Here is a 21,971-nt window from a genome sequence, read left to right as displayed (position 1 = left end):
GACTTACTTAAACGAAGCAACACAGTCGATCACTCTCTCCATACCAGTCTCCTTGTTCTCCTAAGGAAGGGAGAACAGTTCAACCTCTCTCCAAACACACCAAGACAGTCGTGAAGAGGGCACAACAAAACCTTTTCCCCCTCAGGAGACTGAAAAGATTTGGCATGGGTCCCCAGATCCTCAAAAATGTCTACAGCTGCACCATCGAGAGCATCCTGACCGGTTGCATCACCGCCTGGTATGGAAACTGCTCGGCATCGGACCGTAAGGCGCTACAGAGGCTAGTACGTACGGCCCAATACATCACTGGGGCCAAGCTTCCTGCCATCCACGACCTATATAATAATAGGCGGTGTCAGAGGAACGCCTATAAAATTGTCAAAGACTCCAGTCACTCAAGTTGGACTGTTTTCTCTGCTACCGCACGGCAAGCGGTATCGGAGAGAGAAGTCTAGGACCAAAAGGCTCCTTAACAGCTTCTACCCCCAAGCCATAAGACTGCTGAACAATTAATAAAATGGCCATCGGACTATTTACATCAACCCCCCCACCACCATTTGTTTTGTACAATGCTGCTACTCGCTGTTTATTATCTACATATATAATCACTTCACCCCTACCTACAAGTACAAATTATGACTTCTTTTTTTTAAACTTTAGTTTATTTGTTAAATATTTGAACTCTTCTTGAACTGTACTGTTGATTAAGGGCTTGTAAGTAAGCATTTCACGGTAAAGTCTACATTATACATCAAGCTGACTCGCGCTACAGAAACAGGATGGGCTGATCTGTGTTCCAGCTAACACAAGCCAAAGTTTGTGCAAGGCTACTTAGTCTCTTGTGGACAGACTACATAAACATATGACCAAATTACACACAATTTTAGTTAGGCCAAGATAGACTAGCGTTTGCACCTCTTCTGCACTGCCTAGGTTCACCACTAGGTGTCAGGGTAGTCAAAGGGATACACTATTATTCCACGCAGTTAAAACGTCTCATCCAAAGCTCCAGATGGTGTGTAGATCATGGGAAGTGGGAGCAATCAAAGCAGACTCGTTACGAGATATTCCAAGTGAAAACTGCAGTCGGGCAGTCAGCCTGAACTTATGTGTGGTGAAAAAGGGAGTGAGGGAGAGCGAGTGAGAGATAGTAAGAGCGAGCAAGAAGGAAAGGAGAGAAACAGACAAAATAACACTGGGGTTAAAGTAACAAACAAAAAAATCCGATGACTTGAAATTTAAGTCGATCTCAGATTGTCTAGAAAACTTTTGGTTGTACAGACTTTTTTTTTTTTAAAGACCGATAGGTTTGTCAGAATCATTTGCGGCCCAGAAAGAAGGGCAGTTTCTACATACTTTCTACTGTTTTAGACATTCAAGTGTGGCCTGGAGTGTTTTTTAAACAAAATAATGCCCCCCCCCCAAAAAACAAAACGTTTTACTCAAATCTCATACATCACAGTGATGGAGAACTTGAACACTTGCTAATAGATAGAGAAATAGATAGCAAGAGAGCGGGAGACGTAAAGACGGAAGAGAAAGGGGCAGAAAGCAGAGCCTTACGTTCTCAGGCAGGGCCTTGACCAGCTCACTGTGGGCCATGGGTCTGATACACAGCTGGTGAATGATCTCCCGCTTGATCTCGTCACAGCCTTCCACCTGGCCGACGCCAGCCTCAAAACGCTCACCTGAGACAAACGCACATACCCATCAGGTACTACCACCGCCGTCGTTAACATAAGGAAACAAGTCAAACAGAGGCTCCGAGTACACAAACACCACATGATGAAACACCACCCCCCCCACCCAACAAGTCCTAGTGAGCGGATGGATAGTGGGACACTCACCCACAACCATCATGATGAGATGCAGCATCTCCTCCATTAGAGTGTTGTTCTGCTGGACCACGTCCTAACAGAGACGTAGGGAGTCAGGTCAGTCAGAGATGGACACACACACCAAAACTGAGTGCAAAGGAGTAAATAAAAGCCAAAAGGAAGTTGCCATTGTGAGTGAGAGCAGACCTTGTTGGTGTTCTCCCTGTTGTAGCTCTTCCTGCAGTCGGCGGAGCTGAAGATGTGGTAGAGCTCGAAGCGGCTCAGGACTATCATCAGGAAGTGGTTGGGATCCATCATGGAAGCTCCAGCCTGGAGTAAACACAAACGTAGACACACAAACTTGTTCAAGCCTGTAACACGTTGTTGACCGTTAAGAGTCATTAGGTTGTTAGCAGAAACAAACCGACCTGCAGCATGATAAGGTCCTTGTCAAACATCTCCACTCTGCACTTGACATTGTGGTAGTAGTAGATCTGCAACCAGAGTACACTATGAGCTCTCTTCATTATAATCACCAAGAGAAGAGCAACACATAAACACCGCGTGTTAGAGTTCTGGTATACAGCGCAGGGGGAAGAAAGGCAATACGGTGGCGGACGGGGCGATTTTACCTGATTCACCAATGAGAAGCCATTTCTCCTCCACATCCCAGCGTGCACTTGGGCACAGAGGACCAGGCAGCGAAGGGGGTGTTCAATCAGCATGGGGGGGCTCAGCTCACTCTGTGGACCATACGAGAGACTCGTTAGAAGACACACACATTTACTAAAAGGTAAGCTGAACATGTTCCAACCGTACACAGAGACACTCCTGCGTGCTTACCAGTGGAAGCTGCTCAGGGAATCTGTAGGCCACCTCCATCTTACTGAGGAGAACGTGGAGACCTAAACAGAAAACCAGCAGTGACCATGTTAACAATGCGCTGACTCTTCTTCATCAATATCAAAGGCAAAGCATTAGTGGTCTGTCATTCAGCTGTGTGTGTGTGTGTGTGTGTGTGTGTCCTACCTGCAAGTAAGCGGGAAACAGGCAGGTGGATGCTGACTTTCTCCTGAGACACGCAGTAACGGATGGTGTCCACAGAATGTCCACACATGCTCAGTGTGATTGGCTGCTCTCCATCGGTGAAGCCACTGTGGCAGTGTGTAAGGGCTGTCAGGCACTTCTTATAGGCTTCAATCAGCACACGTTCCTGTGCGCACGCACACGCACACAGGGGAAGAAACAATAGGACCACAGGTGAGAGAAGGCAGCTGCGTGTTTGTGTGAGTGAGCGTTTGAGAATGTGAGTTTGTGAGAGAAAGCGAGCGTGTGTACATTCATGTGCATATGAGCGCGCTCACACACACACACGTATATGTCCAGTCACTCACATCTGTGGCGCACCACTCCTGCATCATGGAGATGATATGTGTGAGCTTCATCTGCAGGGTGAAGGCTGCCTCCCACTCAGGCTCCATCTCTATGTGCTGGCCCACCTGCCTCACCACAGGGTCCATGCCCTGAGGTGGGAAAGACAGAAAGCACAGATGCTGTTTAACACTACGCCAAATTAACTAGAGACATGGGATGGATCTAATTACTCTAATTTCCTCCATCTGCTCTGGTGTGAAGGAACTGTGCGGGTGAAAGTACGTTTTCCTGCAGGCTAGCTAGGCAACCAACCATCTTATTTGTTCTGTTCCAAAGTGCAGCGCAGTCTCAATCATGCCCAGAGGGGTTGTAACGCCATATGTCTCCTACCACCACTATAAGGTGACCTGTCCTTACCTGCATGCACTTGAACAGCTCCAGGAAGGTGTCGAGTCCCTCCAGGAACTTCTCCCTGAGTTGGTCACTCCACTCTGTGGGCCGACTGATGAGGACGTATCTGCGCACACACAGCAACATCGTTTACAACCCATTCTGAAACACACACTCCACAGTGGTCAGTATGCTGGCTTTGTATAACACTCACACAACTAATCTACACACACTGTTATATTGCCCAGGGTGTGTGTGTGTGTGTGCACGTGCGCACACATGCATCTTACTTGAGGTCTCCAATGAGGCTCTGTACGCGGCGGAACTTGAAGGCCTGCTGGGCGGTGTAGCGCTCAAACTGGAAGCGGCCCTGCAGGTCACGATGGCGCAGGTGGTCCACAAAAGTCCTGATGATTGTGGTCATCAGGTTCTCCTCTGTTATCAGCATGCGCGCCTGGGCCGGGGAAAGGAAGAGCTTCAGGGGGCCTCAAGTAGCAGGAGTCATTCTGGAGTCAAATCCTTACTACACACAATCTAAGCAAATCTATGTAAAAATGTGACAATATTCTACAGCCTGAAAGTAACTGTCCAGTGGAAATTGCACTTTTTAAAAGTTCATGTTCTGTTATTAACTCATATTATGTTGGTGACTCATCCTATACTCACTCCTATGTGGCCAAAGGATACATTGTATCTCAAACAGACCATTTAAAAAAATGCTTGCCATTTCTTCAGAGGAAGATGCCATTTTCCTGAGGAGGAGCAGCTGGCCAATCAGTAGTCTACTCAGGTGAATATTTTTAATGACCGGTATACACCCAGACCAATCCAACACAGAAATGCTACTTTTTTAAAAACACACTTCATTACCATTTTCTAGAAGGAAAACCATGTACACTCATATTTGTATTAATTATAGGTGATTGAAATCTGAAAACACTGGACAGTTACTTTAAATTAACACTACAGCATACATTTGGAATAGCATACGATTCTTTAACATTTTCTATGACATGGGTATAGTTATTACGACATGAAATGGGATGCTGACTGGATAATGTCGTTAAGAAAAATCACAAAATCTAACGTCAGTATAGCATGCCACACCCTTTTCAAAGAATCAATGTTGAGAATGGAGCTATTCGGAACACAACTAAGATGACACTCATGATTTAGATCAGTGGTTCCCAAACTGTAGGGTCGGCGGGGAACTCAGTCCGGTTTAGGGCTGTTACGATGATTGTATTACCACCACAGGCAGTCACGAGTCATGACCACAGTCAAATTCCATGTGACCTTTTAGTCATGGTAAATAGAATAGGCTTCTCCAAGCTCTGATGCTGCTCAACATTTCTATAGGCTATGCAATTGCATGAGAAAACAGTTGATGGCCTCTATTAAAAAGAGGAGGATCCCATCAGCTTTCTAAAGACTAGGCCTACTATATTTATTTTTCAACTTTCCTAATATTAAGCACACTACTTCGTTTACAAAAGGAGCATCACCTACCTGGCTGGCATGAAAATGAACCATGGGAACAGAGTACTATTTAAGTGCATCTTTTATTATTTCCCATGCCCCCTGTTCCGAGACAGGTGCATGATCATGGTCCGTTCTAAATCAAAACTAATTTCACACATATATTATTCTCTATATGTAAAGACAACATTAAATTAAGAATAGTTTGATTGGTGACAATATTAGCCTATCACTTATGAACGATATATTAACACTTGTGAATGGTGCCCAGCTTGTGTGCAGTAAGGCCAGAAACAGAGCATGCCTTTGTCGACTTTCTCAAATCAGTCCCACACCTCATGTAGCCTAGCCCATAGGCCTATATGTTTTGTAAAGTTGCCAAATAACTTCTTAAAATGAAGCACATTAATCTGCTTTACAACCGGTGTAGAGCCTAACTGGCATACATAGGCGGCACGTGAGTTTCAAGTTTGGGGAAGATAATTTTCACCTTTATAATTAAGCATTACATGCATAATCACATTTCCGGTCACTTTTGAGAACAGCGGTTTGCCGCTAATTGATTGTATTTTGGAACATTCCCGCTTATAACCTACGCATTGTGTGCGCATTGATGCTCTCATAACGTGAAGAAATAGCCTAATAGTTTATCAACATTTTAAGCTAAACATTTTGATCTGTTGCATCAGCCTCATTGCTTTTAAAAGTTTTTGTGATGCTAGTGGTTGTATTCATTTGGGATCGATCACATCCCACGTTTGGAATATTAATTTCTTGCACTGAAGGACAATAGAATAGGTAAACTCTTGTATTATGGGGGATAGTATTCGACACAGGCTGGTGCTTTTGCTGTTAATTAGGCCTACTCATACTCATTGGCTGACGAAAAGTAAGCTAAATGGGGTCAGTTCTTCGAACATCGAATTTCGAAGTTTCATGCAGCTTTTCATAAGAGTAACTATTTCTTTGTTAACTGCTCAACACAGAAGAACCGCATGTGCGCAGTCGCTCGAATCGCTTGGAGAAAATATCCAGTGTATTTTATTCATGTTCAATTGTATTCCTCATACTATAAAATATTGCCACGGAACTCCAAGCAAATCTTGTCTGCTAAATGAACTTGTGTAGCCCACAGCCATATGGGATAGCCAGATCAGGACAATTCTGTTCTTGTGAAATAGAGAACATTTTCTTCATATCATGACAAAATTTCATGACTACCACAGCCCTAGTCCAGCTTTAAACTTACTCTTGAAAATGTTAATAGTAGAATGCACAAGGTGCAATTTCAAAATTGGGTAGTCATCATCAGTTCCTCTTGTCATGTCAGTCGTTGCAGACCATAGAGAGCTATTTATAACTCGTCAGAAATGTCCAGATCAACTAGCCCATGTCAGCTAATGTTTTTTAGCCAATTGATTTTGAATACACATTAGACATGGCAAGAAAATGTGCTTTTAAAATGACAAAATGTCTATGCACCCCATGACAAAAATGTGTAGAATTGCAGGAAATAAGCTTTAAAAACTTCCAAAATTCTCTCCACCAACAAGAGGTGTGAACAGTTTGTGTCATGAACAGTGCTTGTGCCCACAGAAATAGACGTGGCATGTGTGTGTGAGCGCGCAGAAGGGGAGGGATGTTCCCCAACGCTGGAAGGGCCCCCCTCCCCCAGAGTGAAAAAGTTTGGGAACCCCTGACTTAGATGGCCATACTTTCTCTCTATGGACGTGACATCATCCATACTAAGTCTAAGATCCCTGAGGTTGTCAGCATGCGTCCCATCTCGGATGGTACTATCTTATCTCACCCCGACCCTGCCGCCCGTACTCACCAGGGAGGGCACTGTGAACATTTGCACGGAGAGGTCAGTGACTGAGAACTCCCTGTCGTGGTCATCTTTCACATAGTCGCTCTGCAAGCGCTCATAATTCTAATGGTGTTGGCATGGGGAAGACAAGAGAAGAAGAGAAGGTGTGTGTGTTGAGAGGTGTGTGGTCAGGCGTGGGGTTGGGGTTACTCACCATGGTGGGGACGGTGAAGAGCTGAACTGACAGAGAGGTCACTGACACTACACGCTCGTGATCATCCTCCATAAAATCTGTCTGGAGGCGCCGGTAATTCTAAACGACAAGGGGGACATTCACCTCCTGGTCAAAGGGCGTGGGCCCCTTTCCCTCTCCTCAACCCCCCCCAAATTCATTTCTAAGTTCCAGGGAGAAGTAACCCCTAGACACAGATCTAGGATCAGCTTACTCCCCAAATCGAAAAACCTTAACCATTTGGGAGGAGGAAAGCAAAACTGACCTCAGATCAATGTCTAAGGGCAACTTCATCCTTCTCCCCGTTAAGCTTCTGAAGCCCTCCTGCTCTTGACCACCCAGGTCTCTGAAAGCATAGACATAGAATCCCAGAAGAGCATCAGGCCAATTGTGTCCAATCAAAGTTAGGGTTAAATACTCCTCCACGTAAGATTTTGAGCAGCCTATCTTATCCAACATCCTGGCTTCGAGTCTTAGCTCATGCGACCCAGTGAGCGCATATATCTATGCTCTCAGGTTCAGCTCAGGAGACCTGTAGAGCCTTGGCTCCGAGTGTGTGTGTGTGAGAGAGAGAGCAGAGCGGCCTTTGGAGTCAGACAGGGACCGGGAGTGTGTGGGCCTGAGTTACACGCCAAGCAGGCTGAGAAGAAATCCACCCAGGAGGACTTGTTAAAGGATGTGAAGTAGTTAGTGCCCCCATCGAGGCTTTGTGCCAACACATTCACACAATAGTCTTCCGTTATATCAAAATTCCATTCAAGACAGTGTCCAATTCTCTGCAATAGCTACACCATACATTTACATTTGAGACATTGAGCTAGCACTTACAGGTGAAGTCAGAAGTTTACACACCCTTAGGATGGAGTCATTAAAACTCGCTTTTCAACCACTCCACAAATGTCTTGTTGGCAAACTATTGTTTTGGCAAGTTGGTTAGGACATCTACTTTGTGCATGACACAAGTCATTTTTCCAACAATTGTTTACAGACAGATTATTTCACTTAAATCACAATTCCAGTGGGTCAGAAGTTTACATACACTAAGTTGACTGTGCCTTTTAACAGCTTGGATAATTCCAGAAAATGATGTCATGGCTGTAGAAGCTTCTGATAGGCTAATTGACATCATTTGAGTCAATTGGAGGTGTACCTGTGGATGTATTTCATTGCCTACCTTCAAACTCAGTGACTCTTTACTTGACATCATGGGAAAATCAAAAGAAATCAGGCAAGACCTCAGAAACAATGGCAGACGTCCACAATCAGGTTCATCCTTGGGAGCAATTTCCAAATGCCTGAAGGTACTGCGTTCATCTGTACAAACAATAGTATGCAAGTATAAACACCATGGGACCGCACAGCCATCATACCGCTCAGGAAGGAGACGCGTTCAGTCTCCTAGAGATGAACGTACTTTGGTGCGAAAAGTGAGAATCAATCCCAGAACAACAGCAAAGAACCTTGTAAAGATGCTGGAGCAAACAGGTACAAAAGTATTTATATCCACAGTAAAACGAGTCCTATAATCGACATAACCTGAAAAGCCACAGTTTGCAACTGCACATGGGGACAAAGATTGTACTTTTTGGAGAAATGTCCTCTGGTCTGATGAAACACAAATTGAACTGCTTGGCCATAATGACCATTGTTATGTTTGGAGGAAAAAGGGGGAGGCTTGCAAGTCGAAGAACACCATCCCAAACGTGAAGCACAGGGGTGGCAGTATCATGTTGTGGGGGTGCTTTGCTGCAGGAGGGACTGATGCACTTCACAAAATAGATGGCATCATGAGGGGGGAAAAGTATGTGGATATTTTGAAGCAACATCTCAAGACATCAGTCAGGAAGTTAAAGCTTGGTTGCAAATGGGTCTCCCAAATGGACAATGACCCCAAGCATACTTCCAAAGTTGTGGCAAAATGGCTTAAGGACAACAAAGTCAAGGTATTGGAGTGGCCATCACAAAGCCCTGACCTCAATCCTATAGCAAATGCGTGGGCAGAACTGAAAAAGCGTGTGTGAGCAAGGAGGCCCACAAACCTGACTCAGTTACACCAGCTCTGTCAGGCTGAATGGGCCAAAATTCACCCAATTTATTGTGGGAAGCTTGTGGAAGGCTACCTGAAACATTTGACCCAAGTAAAACATTTTAAAGGCAATGCTACCAAATACTAATCGAGTGCATGTAAACTTCAGACCCACTGGGAATGTGATGAAAGAAATAAAAGCTGAAATAGATCATTCTCTCTACTATTATTCTGACATTTCACATTCTTAAAATAAAGTAGTGATCCTAACTGACCTAAAACAGGGAATTTTTACTAGGATTAAATGTCAGGAATTGTGAAAAACTGGAGTTTAAATGTACTTGGCTAAAGTGTATGTAAACTTCCGACTACAAATGCATGTAGATCAGGATTGAGTCCTTGCCCCTGCTGATGTGATGTTGACACATTAGTTCCTCATTAAAAAGGGGGCCAGCTGGAGATGCAGGTTCACAATAGCGCCTCCAGTGCTTCTAATGCAGAATGCACTGTGACTTTCCACATAGCTGTGTTACATTAGGTGGCCATACTGGTCCTTCAAATCAAGGGACAAAAGAAGATGCTTACCTTTGCAAACTGGATAGCAAATAGCTTCTTGTATTTGAGGTCCATGAGAAGGCTGCTCATAAAGAGCTGGTGGTAGACATTCCTGGCCCCTGGAGTGGAAAAAAGGTATTACTTAGAACAACTGTACTCACGGAAAGGCTGTTTATGTTTTATGTGCATTGCAGGAGACAGGGTGGGGGGGGGGTCAGTCAATGCCATCCCAAATCAATCAAATCCCAAAGTAAATAGACATTTGCAATTTCTTTTCGATGAGGATTTTTCAATTATTGAGTTGAATTGAAATGTAATTGTCCCTAACCCTGGCAGGAGAACTAAAAGGACGCATTTCCTCCTCCTTACCTTTCCACATCTTGGAGTCACAGAGCATGAGTGTGTCCACCAGGGAGGAGTTCTCTCCCTCTGGCCCCCTCTCCAGGCCCACCTGACACAGGATCCTCCTCAGAGCGTCTACACACACAGATCATACACACACAAGGATACAAAAACAAAGCAAACAAGGATGTGTGGAGGGTCTTTAGCAAAAGTAAAGACTGACGTGACCAAAACTTATTTTTCATCCAATAAACCACTTATGAAGCGGAATATATATATTTTTTTAAAGATTACAGGTTAAATTCTTTATATTTCCAGAGGATACGGAGTGTACAATCCAACGGCAGTTAGACATACTTCACATGCAGCTTGGAAAGAGGAAGGAGGCTGACCTGAGTATCCTATGACGTGGCCCAGCCAGTGGAGGGCTTTGAGAGCAAAGCACTGGTGAGCCACCACCGAGGAGTGCATTACCTGGACCCTCAAGGGCTTCGACTGACGACTCGTGTTCCTCTGCAGACGCACACATACAGATTAATACACTCATGAAAAATGACTGTAAAATAACATGGGTTTAATTGGTGGCTGCGGTGGGATGTGAGCATCTGTCATCTCATGACAATTTCAATGGAGATACATCCAGCTCCCCAGACCAGGCTACTCACCACAATGACTGACTTGGCCTGCTCACAGAATGCGAAGTCGCCAAAGCGCACAGATTTCCTTCCCTGTATAGCAGAAGATACAAGAGAATGATTACATACATATGAAGTATGGCTGGGAATTGCCAAGGACCTCACGATACGATATTATCACGATACGATATTATCACGATACTTAGGTGCCGATGCGATATGTACTGTGATTCTCACAATTATATATATATAGCGATAGGATACCACGATTTTATTGTAATGTTCCAAATATATTGCTCAATATTTTTTACATTTTACTTAACTAGGCAAGCCAGCTAAGAACAAATTCTTATTTACAATGACGGCCTAAACCGTCCAAACCCGGATGATGCTAGGCCAATTGTGCTCCGCGTTTGAGGATGTACAGCCAGCCGACTAGTGCTAGCTAACCCTACCTGCTAGGGATGCACGATATATTGTTAAGCATATCGGAATCGGACGATATTAGCTAGAAAATACCAACATCGGTTCTGTCTAGTTTAACGCCGATGTTCAAAACCGATGTCAAAGCTGACATATAACGTAGGTAGAGGACGTGCATACCTATATAACGTAGGTAGATGACGTGCATACCTATATAACGTAGGTAGATGACGTGCATACCTATATAACGTAGGTAGATGACGTGCATACCAATATAACGTAGGTAGATGACGTGCATACCAATATAACGTAGGTAGATGACGTGCATACCTATATAACGTAGGTAGATGACGTGCATACCTATATAACGTAGGTAGATGACGTGCATACCTATATAACGTAGGTAGATGACGTGCATACCTATATAACGTAGGTAGATGACGTACATACCTATATATGTAAATATAACGTAGTTAGATGACGTGCATACCTATATAACGTAGGTAGATAACGTGCATACCTATATAACGTAGGTAGAGGACGTGCATACCTATATAACGTAGGTAGATGACGTGCATACCTATATAACGTAGGTAGATGACGTGCATACCTATATAACGTAGGTAGATGACGTAATGATGCAGCGAAAAATACAGCGCTACACGTGCAACAGCATTCCTAACCTCGCCCACAACGTCTGCTGTGTGGATCTATTTTTCAAGTGTCAAAGGAAGATAACAAAAAGGCCATATGCAATGTTTGTGCTGCTATTATTTCCCGAGGGGAGAAAGTGAAATCCTTCAATACCACAAACCTAATTACTCATTTGAAAGTGCATCCCTCCCAGATGTTCAGCGACTACTTAGAACAAAAGCAGAAAAAAAACTAAGCGCACACTTCCAACAAAAAAACACGTTCAAGTCCAGCAGTCATTTGAAAGAGGAAGAGTAACATTTCAGTGAGACAACTCAAAGGCGAAATCAATTAACGCCAAGAGAATGGCCTTGACAATCAACCGTTCTCTGTCGTGGATGATGTTGGCTTTCGTCGACTGGTCGAGCACCTCGAGCCCCGGTACACACTACCAAGTAGGCGCTATTTTTCAGATGTTGCCCTACTGGAGTTACACAGTATTGTTGAAACGCACATCCATGAGCATCTTGCTATGGGTGTCACTGCTATTAGCTTCACGACTGACATTTGGACCAGCGATGTCAACCCCATGAGCATGCGGAGTCTGACAGCACAGTGGGTCGACGAGGACTTCGTACTGAGGAAAGCCGTATTGCATACTCAAGAATGTGCTGGTTCTCATACCGCTGCTGCCATTTCAATGGCATTTGAGAACATGTTTGGAACAAAGTACACGCTGTGCTACCTGATAATGCACATGACAAAGGCTTTGGAAGAATGCAGAGTCACCAGTTTTCCATGCATAGCACACATGCTGCAACTGGCTGTGAACGAAGGTGTTTTGGACCAACGCAGCATATCTGACAGTGGCAACAGGTAGGAAGATAGTGGGTCATTTTAAAACACTCACAGCTAGCATGTAGCCGGCTGCAAGCAATACAGGAACAGCTTAAGAGTAAAAACGAAAAGGCTTAAGCAAGACATTTCCACCAGATGGAACAGTACTTTTTACATGACGGAGAGCCTGCTGGAACAAAAAGGAGAACTTGGCGCGTACGCAGCCGACTGAGTTACCTGCAACAATCAGCACAAACCAGTGGACTCTCATTGAAAACATGAACACACTCAGAGCTCCATTCGAACAACTGATTCGAGAAATAGGCTCATCAACTACGTCGGCAGCAGACGTGATACCCTCTGTCATGGCATTGAAACACCTGCTCAACAAAACTGCCGACACAGACCGTGCGGTTAAAACTTGCAAAAGTACTCAACTAGAGGCTGTGAACAAGCGATTCAGTGGTATTCTCTTTGAGCCTCTTTACTGTGTCACCACCATGCTCGATGCTAGGCACAAGGACCGCTACTTCGATGCAGACAAAAAAACAGGGTTTATGTGAAATGTTACATTACACCGCTGGACAAGATGGAAACGGACACAGTGACAATGCGCACCAAGGAAGAGGACCCGCGACAGAAGAAGCCACGGACAGACAGAGCTGAAACTTCCCTGCTTGACATGCATGATGAAATCCTGCTTGAGAATGAAACGACTGAACAACAAAACAGCACAGCAAGTAATTGAAAGAAATTGTTTTTGATTTTTTTTCTGGTAATGGGGACATACAGAAATTCCAACAAATTAACTTTTTGGTCAGTGTGTGTGTGTCTCAGAGAGAGACTCGTTGTATTGTCATTTTCTGTTACTACATCGGCCATCATTTGCCAATGTTGATCTATGCCTAATGATACTTTGGAATGTAGGAATAATGCAATATGTTGTATGTACTAACCCCCTTTCTCATTATTTGCAGATACTAGTATACCTGACAGAACCTACTATTACCAGGAATGAAGATGCACTTGGATACTGGAGAAGTAACAAGCATCTTGGTGCTTCCCTGTACTAGTGCGGACAGTGAGCACCTTTTCAGTGCAGCTTCACACATTGTAGATGGAAAAAGAAACAGACTCTCTCGAGCAGGTCCTCTTTGTGAAGAAAAACCTCCCCCTAAATGGGCAGTCATATTGTAGCCCAGTCATCTATAGTCGCTGTTGTTTTTTCATGTATGGTATAGGTCAAGATTTTCATTTCATTTAAAACTAAGCAGTTTTGTTCTTTTGTTTATTTATTTTTTATTTCCTAAATGAAAGATGAGATGTGTTTGCTCTCATTTTACTAGTCAAGTCAGCTGAGCACATTTGAAAAGCTGAAGTTGTACCATTTATAGCAGTTCAGGACAGCCTAGAGACAGTCATATTTTCAAGCAGTTAAAGCTAAAATGATGAACTGCATTTTAGTTTCAACCAATATTTCTTTCAAAGCAGTTTTAAGTTTCTCCATAGAGTCAAGATTGGATAGTGAGAAGAGACACAAACAACTTAACCATCTTCGTAATGCGGGGCAGCTAAACTATTTGTGTCATGAACATCTGTTCTGCTAATAAAATACATTCACGGTTGTCATTTCTCTCAATTACAAGTTATTAAACAATCTGTTCCCAACTGAACATATGACACCTTGTTTCAACTATTTACCTGTACCAGAATGCAACTATTTACCTGTACCAGAATGCAACTATTTACCTGTGCCAGAATGCAACTATTTACCTGTGCCAGAATGCAACTATTTACCTGTACCAGAATGCAACTATCTACCTGTACCAGAATGCAACTATTTACCTGTACCAGAACGCAACTATTTACCTGTACCAGAACGCAACTATTTACCTGTACCAGAACGCAACTATTTACCTGTACCAGAACGCAACTATTTAACTGTACCAGAAGGCAACTATTTAACTGTACCAGAAGGCAACTATTTAACTGTACCAGAAGGCAACTATTTAACTGTACCAGAAGGCAACTATTTAACTGTACCAGAAGGCAACTATTTAACTGTACCAGAAGGCAACTATTTAACTGTACCAGAAGGCAACTATTTAACTGTACCAGAAGGCAACTATTTAACTGTACCAGAAGGCAACTATTTAACTGTACCAGAAGGCAACTATTTAACTGTACCAGAATGCAACTATTTAACTGTACCAGAATGCAACTATTTAACTGTACCAGAATGCTTAAAAGGCCGCTAAAATTTAAAATATTGGTTACCGGTATCGGACAAAAATGTCATATCGGTGCATCCCTACTACTTACAGTAGTAAAATAATGTTTAACTAATTAATACCTGGAGTCAAATATAGATCAAATATTGCAATATGTAACTATAAATGTCCCCCCCCCATCACTAATATGAAGCCATTAGTCATTAACACACTCACATCTCTGTCTACTGTGGTGGCAAAGCTGACTGCTTCTTTCTGGGTGCAGTTGACTGCCTTCTGGAGGGTGTAGATGACTTGCTCGTAGGTGTGGACCTCGTCATTGAAGAGCATGCAGTAATAGGTGTCACCTCGGTCTCTGACAAATCAAAAAGACGTGAATATCAACTGGCTAGAGATGAAAACCATTTTGTTGTCATGGCGACCAGCAAGAACATGACATGTAATCACAAATGACTTCCTGTGTGCGGGTGTGTACGTACGGAGGCTCTAGGCCTGGGGGCAGCTCATCCTCCTTGTCCCAGGTGAGCATGTCCACGGCGTATTTCAGCACAATAGCGAAGACATTATAGCAGCGGGCAATCATGTCTGTTGACAGGTGGGCCAGGGGATCCTGCAGAGACGCAATCAAACAATGGTTGTGTCAACCTCAAAGAATGATTAAAGTGGCAATTAGCAATCTGTAACAACTTGTAACATAATGTGTAGTAACAGCAGCAAATGAACGGTGTACTTTTATTAGATGTGAATGAGACATGATATACAGTCGCAGTGGCTGAGAGCTGCTCACCTCCTGACAAGAGTCACTGATGTTGGGCTCATGTTTCTGACAGTAAGGGCCCTTCTTCCAGGCTTCTGTGTCTCCACAATCACAGAACCCCCCTCCCCCAGAGGTCGTCATCTGAAGGGGAGACGATATGTGAGGCAAGACAACACAAGTACATGTACACAGTCATACGCAGCAGACAGAGAAGCTTCTGGATGGTTTACATTTGGAAGACGACAACAATGACCACCTTCTACATCACCTGCATTGCCTTTAAATTGTTTAACTTGGGTCAAACATTTCAGGTAGCCTTCCACAAGCTTCCCACAATAAGTTGGGTGAATTTTGGCCCATTCCTCCTGACAGCAGGTTTGTAGGCCTCCTTGCTCGCACACACTTTTTCAATTCTGCCCACAAATTTTCTATAGGATTGAGGTCAGGGCTTTGTGATGGCCACTCCAATACCTTGACTTTGTTGTTAAGCCATTTTGCCACAACTTTGGAAGTATGCTTGGGGTCATTGTCCATTGGGAAGACCCATTTCTCCAAAAATAACAATCTTTGTCCCCACGTGCAGTTGCAAACCGTAGTCTGGCTTTTTTATTGCCGTTTTGGAGCAGCTTCCTTGCTGAGTGGCCTTTCAGGTTCTCGATATAGGACTCGTTTTACTGTGGATATAGATACTTTTGTACCTGTTCCCTCCAGCATCTTCACAAGGTCCTTTGCTGTTCTGGGATTGATTTGCACTTTTCGCACCAAAGTACGTTCATCTCTAGGAGACAGAATGTGTCTCCTTCCAGAGCTGGATGACGGCTGCGTGGTCCCATGGTGTTTTTACTTGCGTACTATTGTTTGTACAGATGAACGTGGTACCTTCAGGCGTTTGGAATTTGCTCCCAAGGATGAACCAGACTTGTGGACGTCTGCAATTTTCTTTGAGGTCTTGGCTGATTTCTTTTGATTTTCCCATGATGTCAAGCAAAGAGGCATTGAGTTTGAAGGTAGGCCTTGAAATACATCCACAGGTACACCTCCAATTGACTCAAAAGATGTCAATTAGCCTATCAGAAGCTTCTAAAGTCATGACATAATTTTCTGGAATTTTCCAAGCTGTTTAAAGGGACAGTCAACTTAGTGTATGTAAACTTCTGACCCACTGGAATTGTGATACAGTGAAGTATAAGTGAAATAATCTGTCTGTAACCAATTGTTGGAAAAATGACTTGCGTCATGCACAAAGTAGATGTCCTAAACGACTTGCAAAAACTATAGTTTGTTAACAAGAAATTTGTGGAGTGGATGAAAAACGAGTTTTAACGACTCCAACAAAGTGCATGTAAACTTCTGAATTCAACTGTACATGTATCTTCCTGCCCTGAAGTAGTGTTTTAGAATGTTCTAGAACACAAACAAAGAGGAGTAAGACAAAACCAGAATGCATAAATAAGCACTCAAGGTCATATTTTCCACAGATCAATTCACCCTACCTCCCCAATCCTAACCTTAACTGTTAGTAGGCCTAAAAACTACAGTATTTCCCTGACCCTATGTCAGTAGTTAGGGGAACTTGTACCTACTCTTGGGTGAACAGACCTTGAGACCTGAGGAGGATAGGTGCACCCATCCTGAGACTCACATGGCAGGAGAGTGGCAAGCCAGGCTAGGCCCAAATGGGATTAGCCTGCCTGATCCTCAGCCTGGATTCAGAGCAGCAACTGGATGACCCATCTCATGGCAATCACCCACTCACTTACCTACCCATTCAGCACTTCTACTGAAACCTAGGCAGTAGTGCTGAGCGATTTGAGGTCGGTTCCGTTTTGGTAGAATTTTTTTAATAATCATGTTTTTAGGTTATTACTATTTTTATTATGAAATAATTATATTACAATGTTAGAGCTTTTAATGGATATTCCAAAGTCAAAAATAGTGAACATTCAATTGCCAAAACATTTAAAATATTCCATCGTCTGTGTCAAGTCCACATTGGGTAGACATCAATAGAAGAAATTAGGAAATTACTATGAAATATAATATTTCAGTTGTGTATATTACATAATGTACTGTCTTTAGTCATCCTATTTCGCTGGCCTGCCTAAGTATGCTGCAGAGCTGTCTGCCAAAATACATTTGACTAGCTCTTCAAAGTAAATAAGGCATTCTTTCACAAACTGTCTCTGTCCCTCTCGTCGTTGTGTACATTTCTCTCTCATGCGGTCTGTGTGCATATAACCTAACGTAGCAGGCGTAAAAGTGTATGCATCCAAAGAGTTGTATATAATGATGAGATACTCATGCCTCTGCCCTAACAATGGAAGTCGTTGTCCCAAAGGCAGGTGACAAGCTTAGGTCCAAAATAAGCCCATAGAAATGTATTGGGCTTATTTATTTTGGACAGATTTTACTAGAGTGAAACCTCTCGCTTTGCCTCTTCCTCTGATCCGTCTCTGTCCGAGCTGTAAAAAACAGGCGCAATGGATTATGGGCATTGTTGTTAATTACCAGGGTCCCACATAGTTCTCGACTTCTCTCGTGAATGATTTCTGTGTAGAGAAACAGCACGTTGGGCTCACAAATATTATGTATTTTAATAAATGGAAATCAAGTTATTGAACCAACGTGGGTCAATTAGTTGTTTCATAAACAAAATGACAGTTAATGGCTCAGCACTACTAGCCATTGTTTGGGCTGTTGGCCTGCTTATACTGAACACTTGAGTGTATGATAGAGGTTGTGTGGTCCTTCTTACCCTGTAGCGATGTTCTTTATGCACACTGCCCAGGAAACACTGCATACAAAGCACACAGGTGGGGTCTGCAGCACATTCCCTGCAGGAGAGAGAGCTAGATTGTGAGAGAAGCAGGAGGGACAGCAACAGTACCTAACATAGTCTTCCAGGGTTCCACCAGGTCATGTCTTGATCCCATGCTACCCTCTTACTCAATGCCAATACAAAGGAGGAGTTGTTCAGGAAAAATAGAAACAAAACTCATGGAATGGATGTTCAATTAGGCACATACAGTACAATAAGCATGGGAGTGCATTGCAATGGCTTTCCATTGAACACACACTTGGGTGTGTATGGAATTAGCTAGTATGGTCAAGCTGATCCTGTAAACGGAAGTGACCTCGACCTTATCGAGACCGCACCGCTTACCAGGAAGCTTACGGTTTGACCTGAGACTTAACACGGGACCAACCTGACCCAATTCACAGGAAAGGACAGCTAGCATACGTATGTGTGTCTTTCTGTCTGCCTGTCTAACGAGACCTCAACTACGCTCACCTGCATGAGTAGGTGGGCTCTCCCACTCTGAAGACGTGTCCACAGAGCTGTGATGGCTGGTTGTTCTGCTCCAGCTTGGCAAGGCCCGTGGAAGGGTCCTCCCCACACAGGTACCACTCTAGAGGGGCTTGCAGCAGCAGCTGGGCCAGCAGGTCCTCACTCTGGGGGTTCAGGTTGGGCCCCAGGCAGTAGATCTTGGGTACATAGCGGGCCAGGTGCTGGTATACCTCCTTGTACAGGTCGGTCACTTGGAGCCATTTCTGTGTAGAGGGGGGTTAACAGTGAGGCATGAACATTACAACAAACCTGTTGTTAGCTTTTCAGACCTCAGGACATTGAACACAGTCCAGGTCCAACTTGTATGAATTTGACTTAGTTATATGGGGTGGTCTTTATTGTATGATGAGCAGAGCTGAATCTTGAACATACATATGTTAGCCTATAGGCAGGGCTCCAGACTGCGACCATTTAGTCGCATTTTGTGGCCCTTTGACTTTTTAAATCATACTGGTTGCATCGGCGTGAGCTGCACATTCTACATGGTCACCTCACTCCAAAAGGCCTATTTTTTTATTAGGAGGTTAAAACCATGGTCAGTAAGTGCAATTGCCTCATGTTTCCTGTAATGAAAGTATCTGGCATGCTCCTTTGCCTGTTTTGCTGGGGCTTGCTGCTTTGATAAGCGAGTCACTCACTCTCGTTCTATATTAGAGAACAACCTTTATGTTTTTTGGGGTCTGATACCAATTTCAATTTTTGGGGGGGACAAAACTTGCCGATGTATCTGCCGATATACTTTTTTCCATCCCGAATTCTCAAATTTCCACCCAAAACAACAACTGTCCAAGAAAAATCTTTCAAATGTTGATTTCTTATGTTGTTAAATTAAATGACATCATGAGAATGACCACAAGTGTTCAGATTAGTATGAGATTCCATTTTTTCATCCTATTTATTGAATATCGGTTATCAGTGGAAAAATCATCCGATACTGATATAGCGGTAAAAGGGCAATATAGTCGGGCTCTATAAAATATAACAGCCTAATTGTCAACCCACAATTCCTGGCAATCACTGAATCACTTGCATGAAATAGTAGCTATTTTTACCTATACAATGGAGGAACGAGAAAGACCAGACTACTGGAATTCTTTGCATGTAGGTCGTTATCAATATATCTAAAAAAATATATATAATCACCTGCCCAATGGGGCAACCTCGGAGCAGGCTCAACTTCCATGACTGCTCAGTTCACTTGCCCCAGGCAATAGGGGAACCCTTAGGCAAGTCAATCCTAGCAAATAATAATTAATCAAATGACAGTGATAAACTAGCACAGTCACATCTAGTACATGGCATGTTGCGTCATATGTGGAGAGTGAGCTCTTAGCCTGGTATATAGCCTGCAGGGGGGCAGATGTCACATGTAGACAACATGTAGTCTTAGGCTGAGTGTAATGGGGAAATGAAAGACCACTGATGTTGATATTTCGTTTAGTGTGATCAACACAATGTTTAGCATATTTAGAATTAGACGCAATGCTTTTGTTATGGATTGTTCTCACATCTGTTGGTAGTGATTGACACCAGAGCTACTGAAGGCTCAAGTACAAGGACACTATTGGCAATTTGATACATTTGCAATACATTCTGGATAGCTAGGGAAGTATTTGCAATCAACAAGTGATGTATCACACTGGATGGGTCATGGGTAATGGAAAACATATGTTTTACTGTTATTAACAATATGTGACTAGTAGGTAGAATTAATAACTCGCTAGTTGGCTAGGTTTGTGCAAATAGCTCAATTCAAGCTTTTCTGTAACCTGGCATCACTACCCCTCGATCAGATAAACAGCATAATTGCGTTTTGGTACAACAGAAGTACATTCATTTCCAAAGTAATGCTGTGAGGCAGTTGCAGTGCGTTCTTTGTTTTGTGGGGTACATTCATTCATTGTATGCATTAAATTGAATTGACAGAAATAGTAGCAAAAGTTGAATGTTGAACTTTTTTGGATTACATCATGAAAAAAAAAGTTTGCCTGCAGAATGTATTATGCAGAATTGAAGGAACAACGCTGTTAGTCTGATCAGGAACTACGATGCTAGCTGGTTAACGCCTCGACCACACCGACAGAGTTATGCTTAAGGACACCAGAAGTACATTCATTTCCAATGGAACGATGCCGTTTGCCTTGCAACATTGGCAGTTTTAGTGCGTTGTGTGTGGTGAATAGGTTGGATTTATCGAACGTATGCGAAGACGGTTAGACAGAAATGGTAACAGAAGATAAATGTTGACCTTTTGTTGCACACATATCGAGTGGTTGCTGTGTACTATTTTGCGTCAACACTGTCGGTGTGACCCAGGCATAACGGCCGAGCTCTCCCCAACTACACCCCACTCTCCCCAACTGGTTGTGTTAACAGGGCGGGTTTCACGGAGCGAATAAGGTTAATTCCCAACAACAGATATTGCGGGTTTGTTGGTACGCAAGTTGAACAGAATAGCTAACTACTGCTGCTAGTTATGGAACAACAACTGCTTGACGTTCAGACAGTGCGGCTAACAAATTATGTTGGCCGGCAATACCAAAAATACAGTCTGCCAAGTGACCCTAGCCTATAACGTTAGTTAGTATTGTTTAAAATAATCCTGTACACAGTCCTACCAATATAACATAGCTGGTGTAGTATCGATTCCAATCAATATATTACAGTTATGCAATGCCGTAGGTTAGCTAATGCCAGTTAGCATTAGCTATGCTCCCGTACTGTAGCCTAGGCCATCATCATCATCGCATTGAAGAAAAACAGGTCGAGATGGAAAAATATAGAAATGAATATAGTCGATGGAATTGGTGCGCTCTGCACCCTTTGATAAGACACATCACATCAAATATATACACACATGGAAACTGTCACATACCAAAGCTGTGTCCTTGGCAGAGAAATTCAGGAATTCGGTACACAGAGCAGACGGTACTTCACGATCAGATTCTGCCGCCGCCATCTTCGCTAGCTAGTCCGTCCAGTGTGGAAGGAAACGGATATCAGCCGTTCGTAGTGCGGACGAGAGTAGGGAAACTTTAAAGCTGACTAATGGAAAATGAGAGGCTGTAGGATCAACGATGA

At 43.3% G+C, this 21,971-nt stretch overlaps 1 protein-coding gene across 6 annotated transcripts in view; it reads right to left on the bottom strand.

Moving 5' to 3' along the window:
• The window catches only part of ubr2 (ubiquitin protein ligase E3 component n-recognin 2), a 44,732-nt gene extending 22,823 nt beyond the window's left edge, over positions 1-21,909 (bottom strand). The window contains exons 1-22 of one of the 6 annotated variants that reach the window (XM_065023262.1): positions 21,766-21,909; positions 18,834-19,093; positions 18,297-18,375; positions 15,572-15,682; positions 15,264-15,394; positions 15,001-15,139; positions 10,691-10,753; positions 10,418-10,538; positions 10,053-10,160; positions 9,714-9,802; positions 7,085-7,183; positions 3,872-4,035; positions 3,609-3,708; positions 3,212-3,340; positions 2,847-3,030; positions 2,661-2,722; positions 2,450-2,560; positions 2,246-2,338; positions 2,025-2,147; positions 1,848-1,911; positions 1,564-1,688; positions 8-60 (exon numbers count right to left, since the gene is read on the bottom strand). In XM_065023262.1, coding sequence (XP_064879334.1) covers positions 8-60; positions 1,564-1,688; positions 1,848-1,911; positions 2,025-2,147; positions 2,246-2,338; positions 2,450-2,560; positions 2,661-2,722; positions 2,847-3,030; positions 3,212-3,340; positions 3,609-3,708; positions 3,872-4,035; positions 7,085-7,183; positions 9,714-9,802; positions 10,053-10,160; positions 10,418-10,538; positions 10,691-10,753; positions 15,001-15,139; positions 15,264-15,394; positions 15,572-15,682; positions 18,297-18,375; positions 18,834-19,093; positions 21,766-21,849 — 2,492 coding nt within the window. In that variant the 5' untranslated portion in view covers positions 21,850-21,909. Of the gene's footprint in view, positions 1-7; positions 61-1,563; positions 1,689-1,847; positions 1,912-2,024; positions 2,148-2,245; positions 2,339-2,449; positions 2,561-2,660; positions 2,723-2,846; positions 3,031-3,211; positions 3,341-3,608; positions 3,709-3,871; positions 4,036-6,894; positions 6,994-7,084; positions 7,184-9,713; positions 9,803-10,052; positions 10,161-10,417; positions 10,539-10,690; positions 10,754-15,000; positions 15,140-15,263; positions 15,395-15,571; positions 15,683-18,296; positions 18,376-18,833; positions 19,094-21,765 lie in introns of all 6 variants that reach the window. The other 5 variants (XM_029669707.2, XM_029669705.2, XM_029669709.2 and 2 more) reach the window with 5 other exon arrangements.
• Positions 21,910-21,971: the final 62 nt, after the last annotated feature.

This window comes from Oncorhynchus nerka, linkage group LG10 (assembly GCF_034236695.1).
Source record: "Oncorhynchus nerka isolate Pitt River linkage group LG10, Oner_Uvic_2.0, whole genome shotgun sequence".
NCBI lineage: Eukaryota > Metazoa > Chordata > Actinopteri > Salmoniformes > Salmonidae > Oncorhynchus > Oncorhynchus nerka.
The sequence above is the reverse complement of the archived record's forward strand: the minus strand, read 5'-3'. Positions and strand labels throughout refer to the sequence as shown.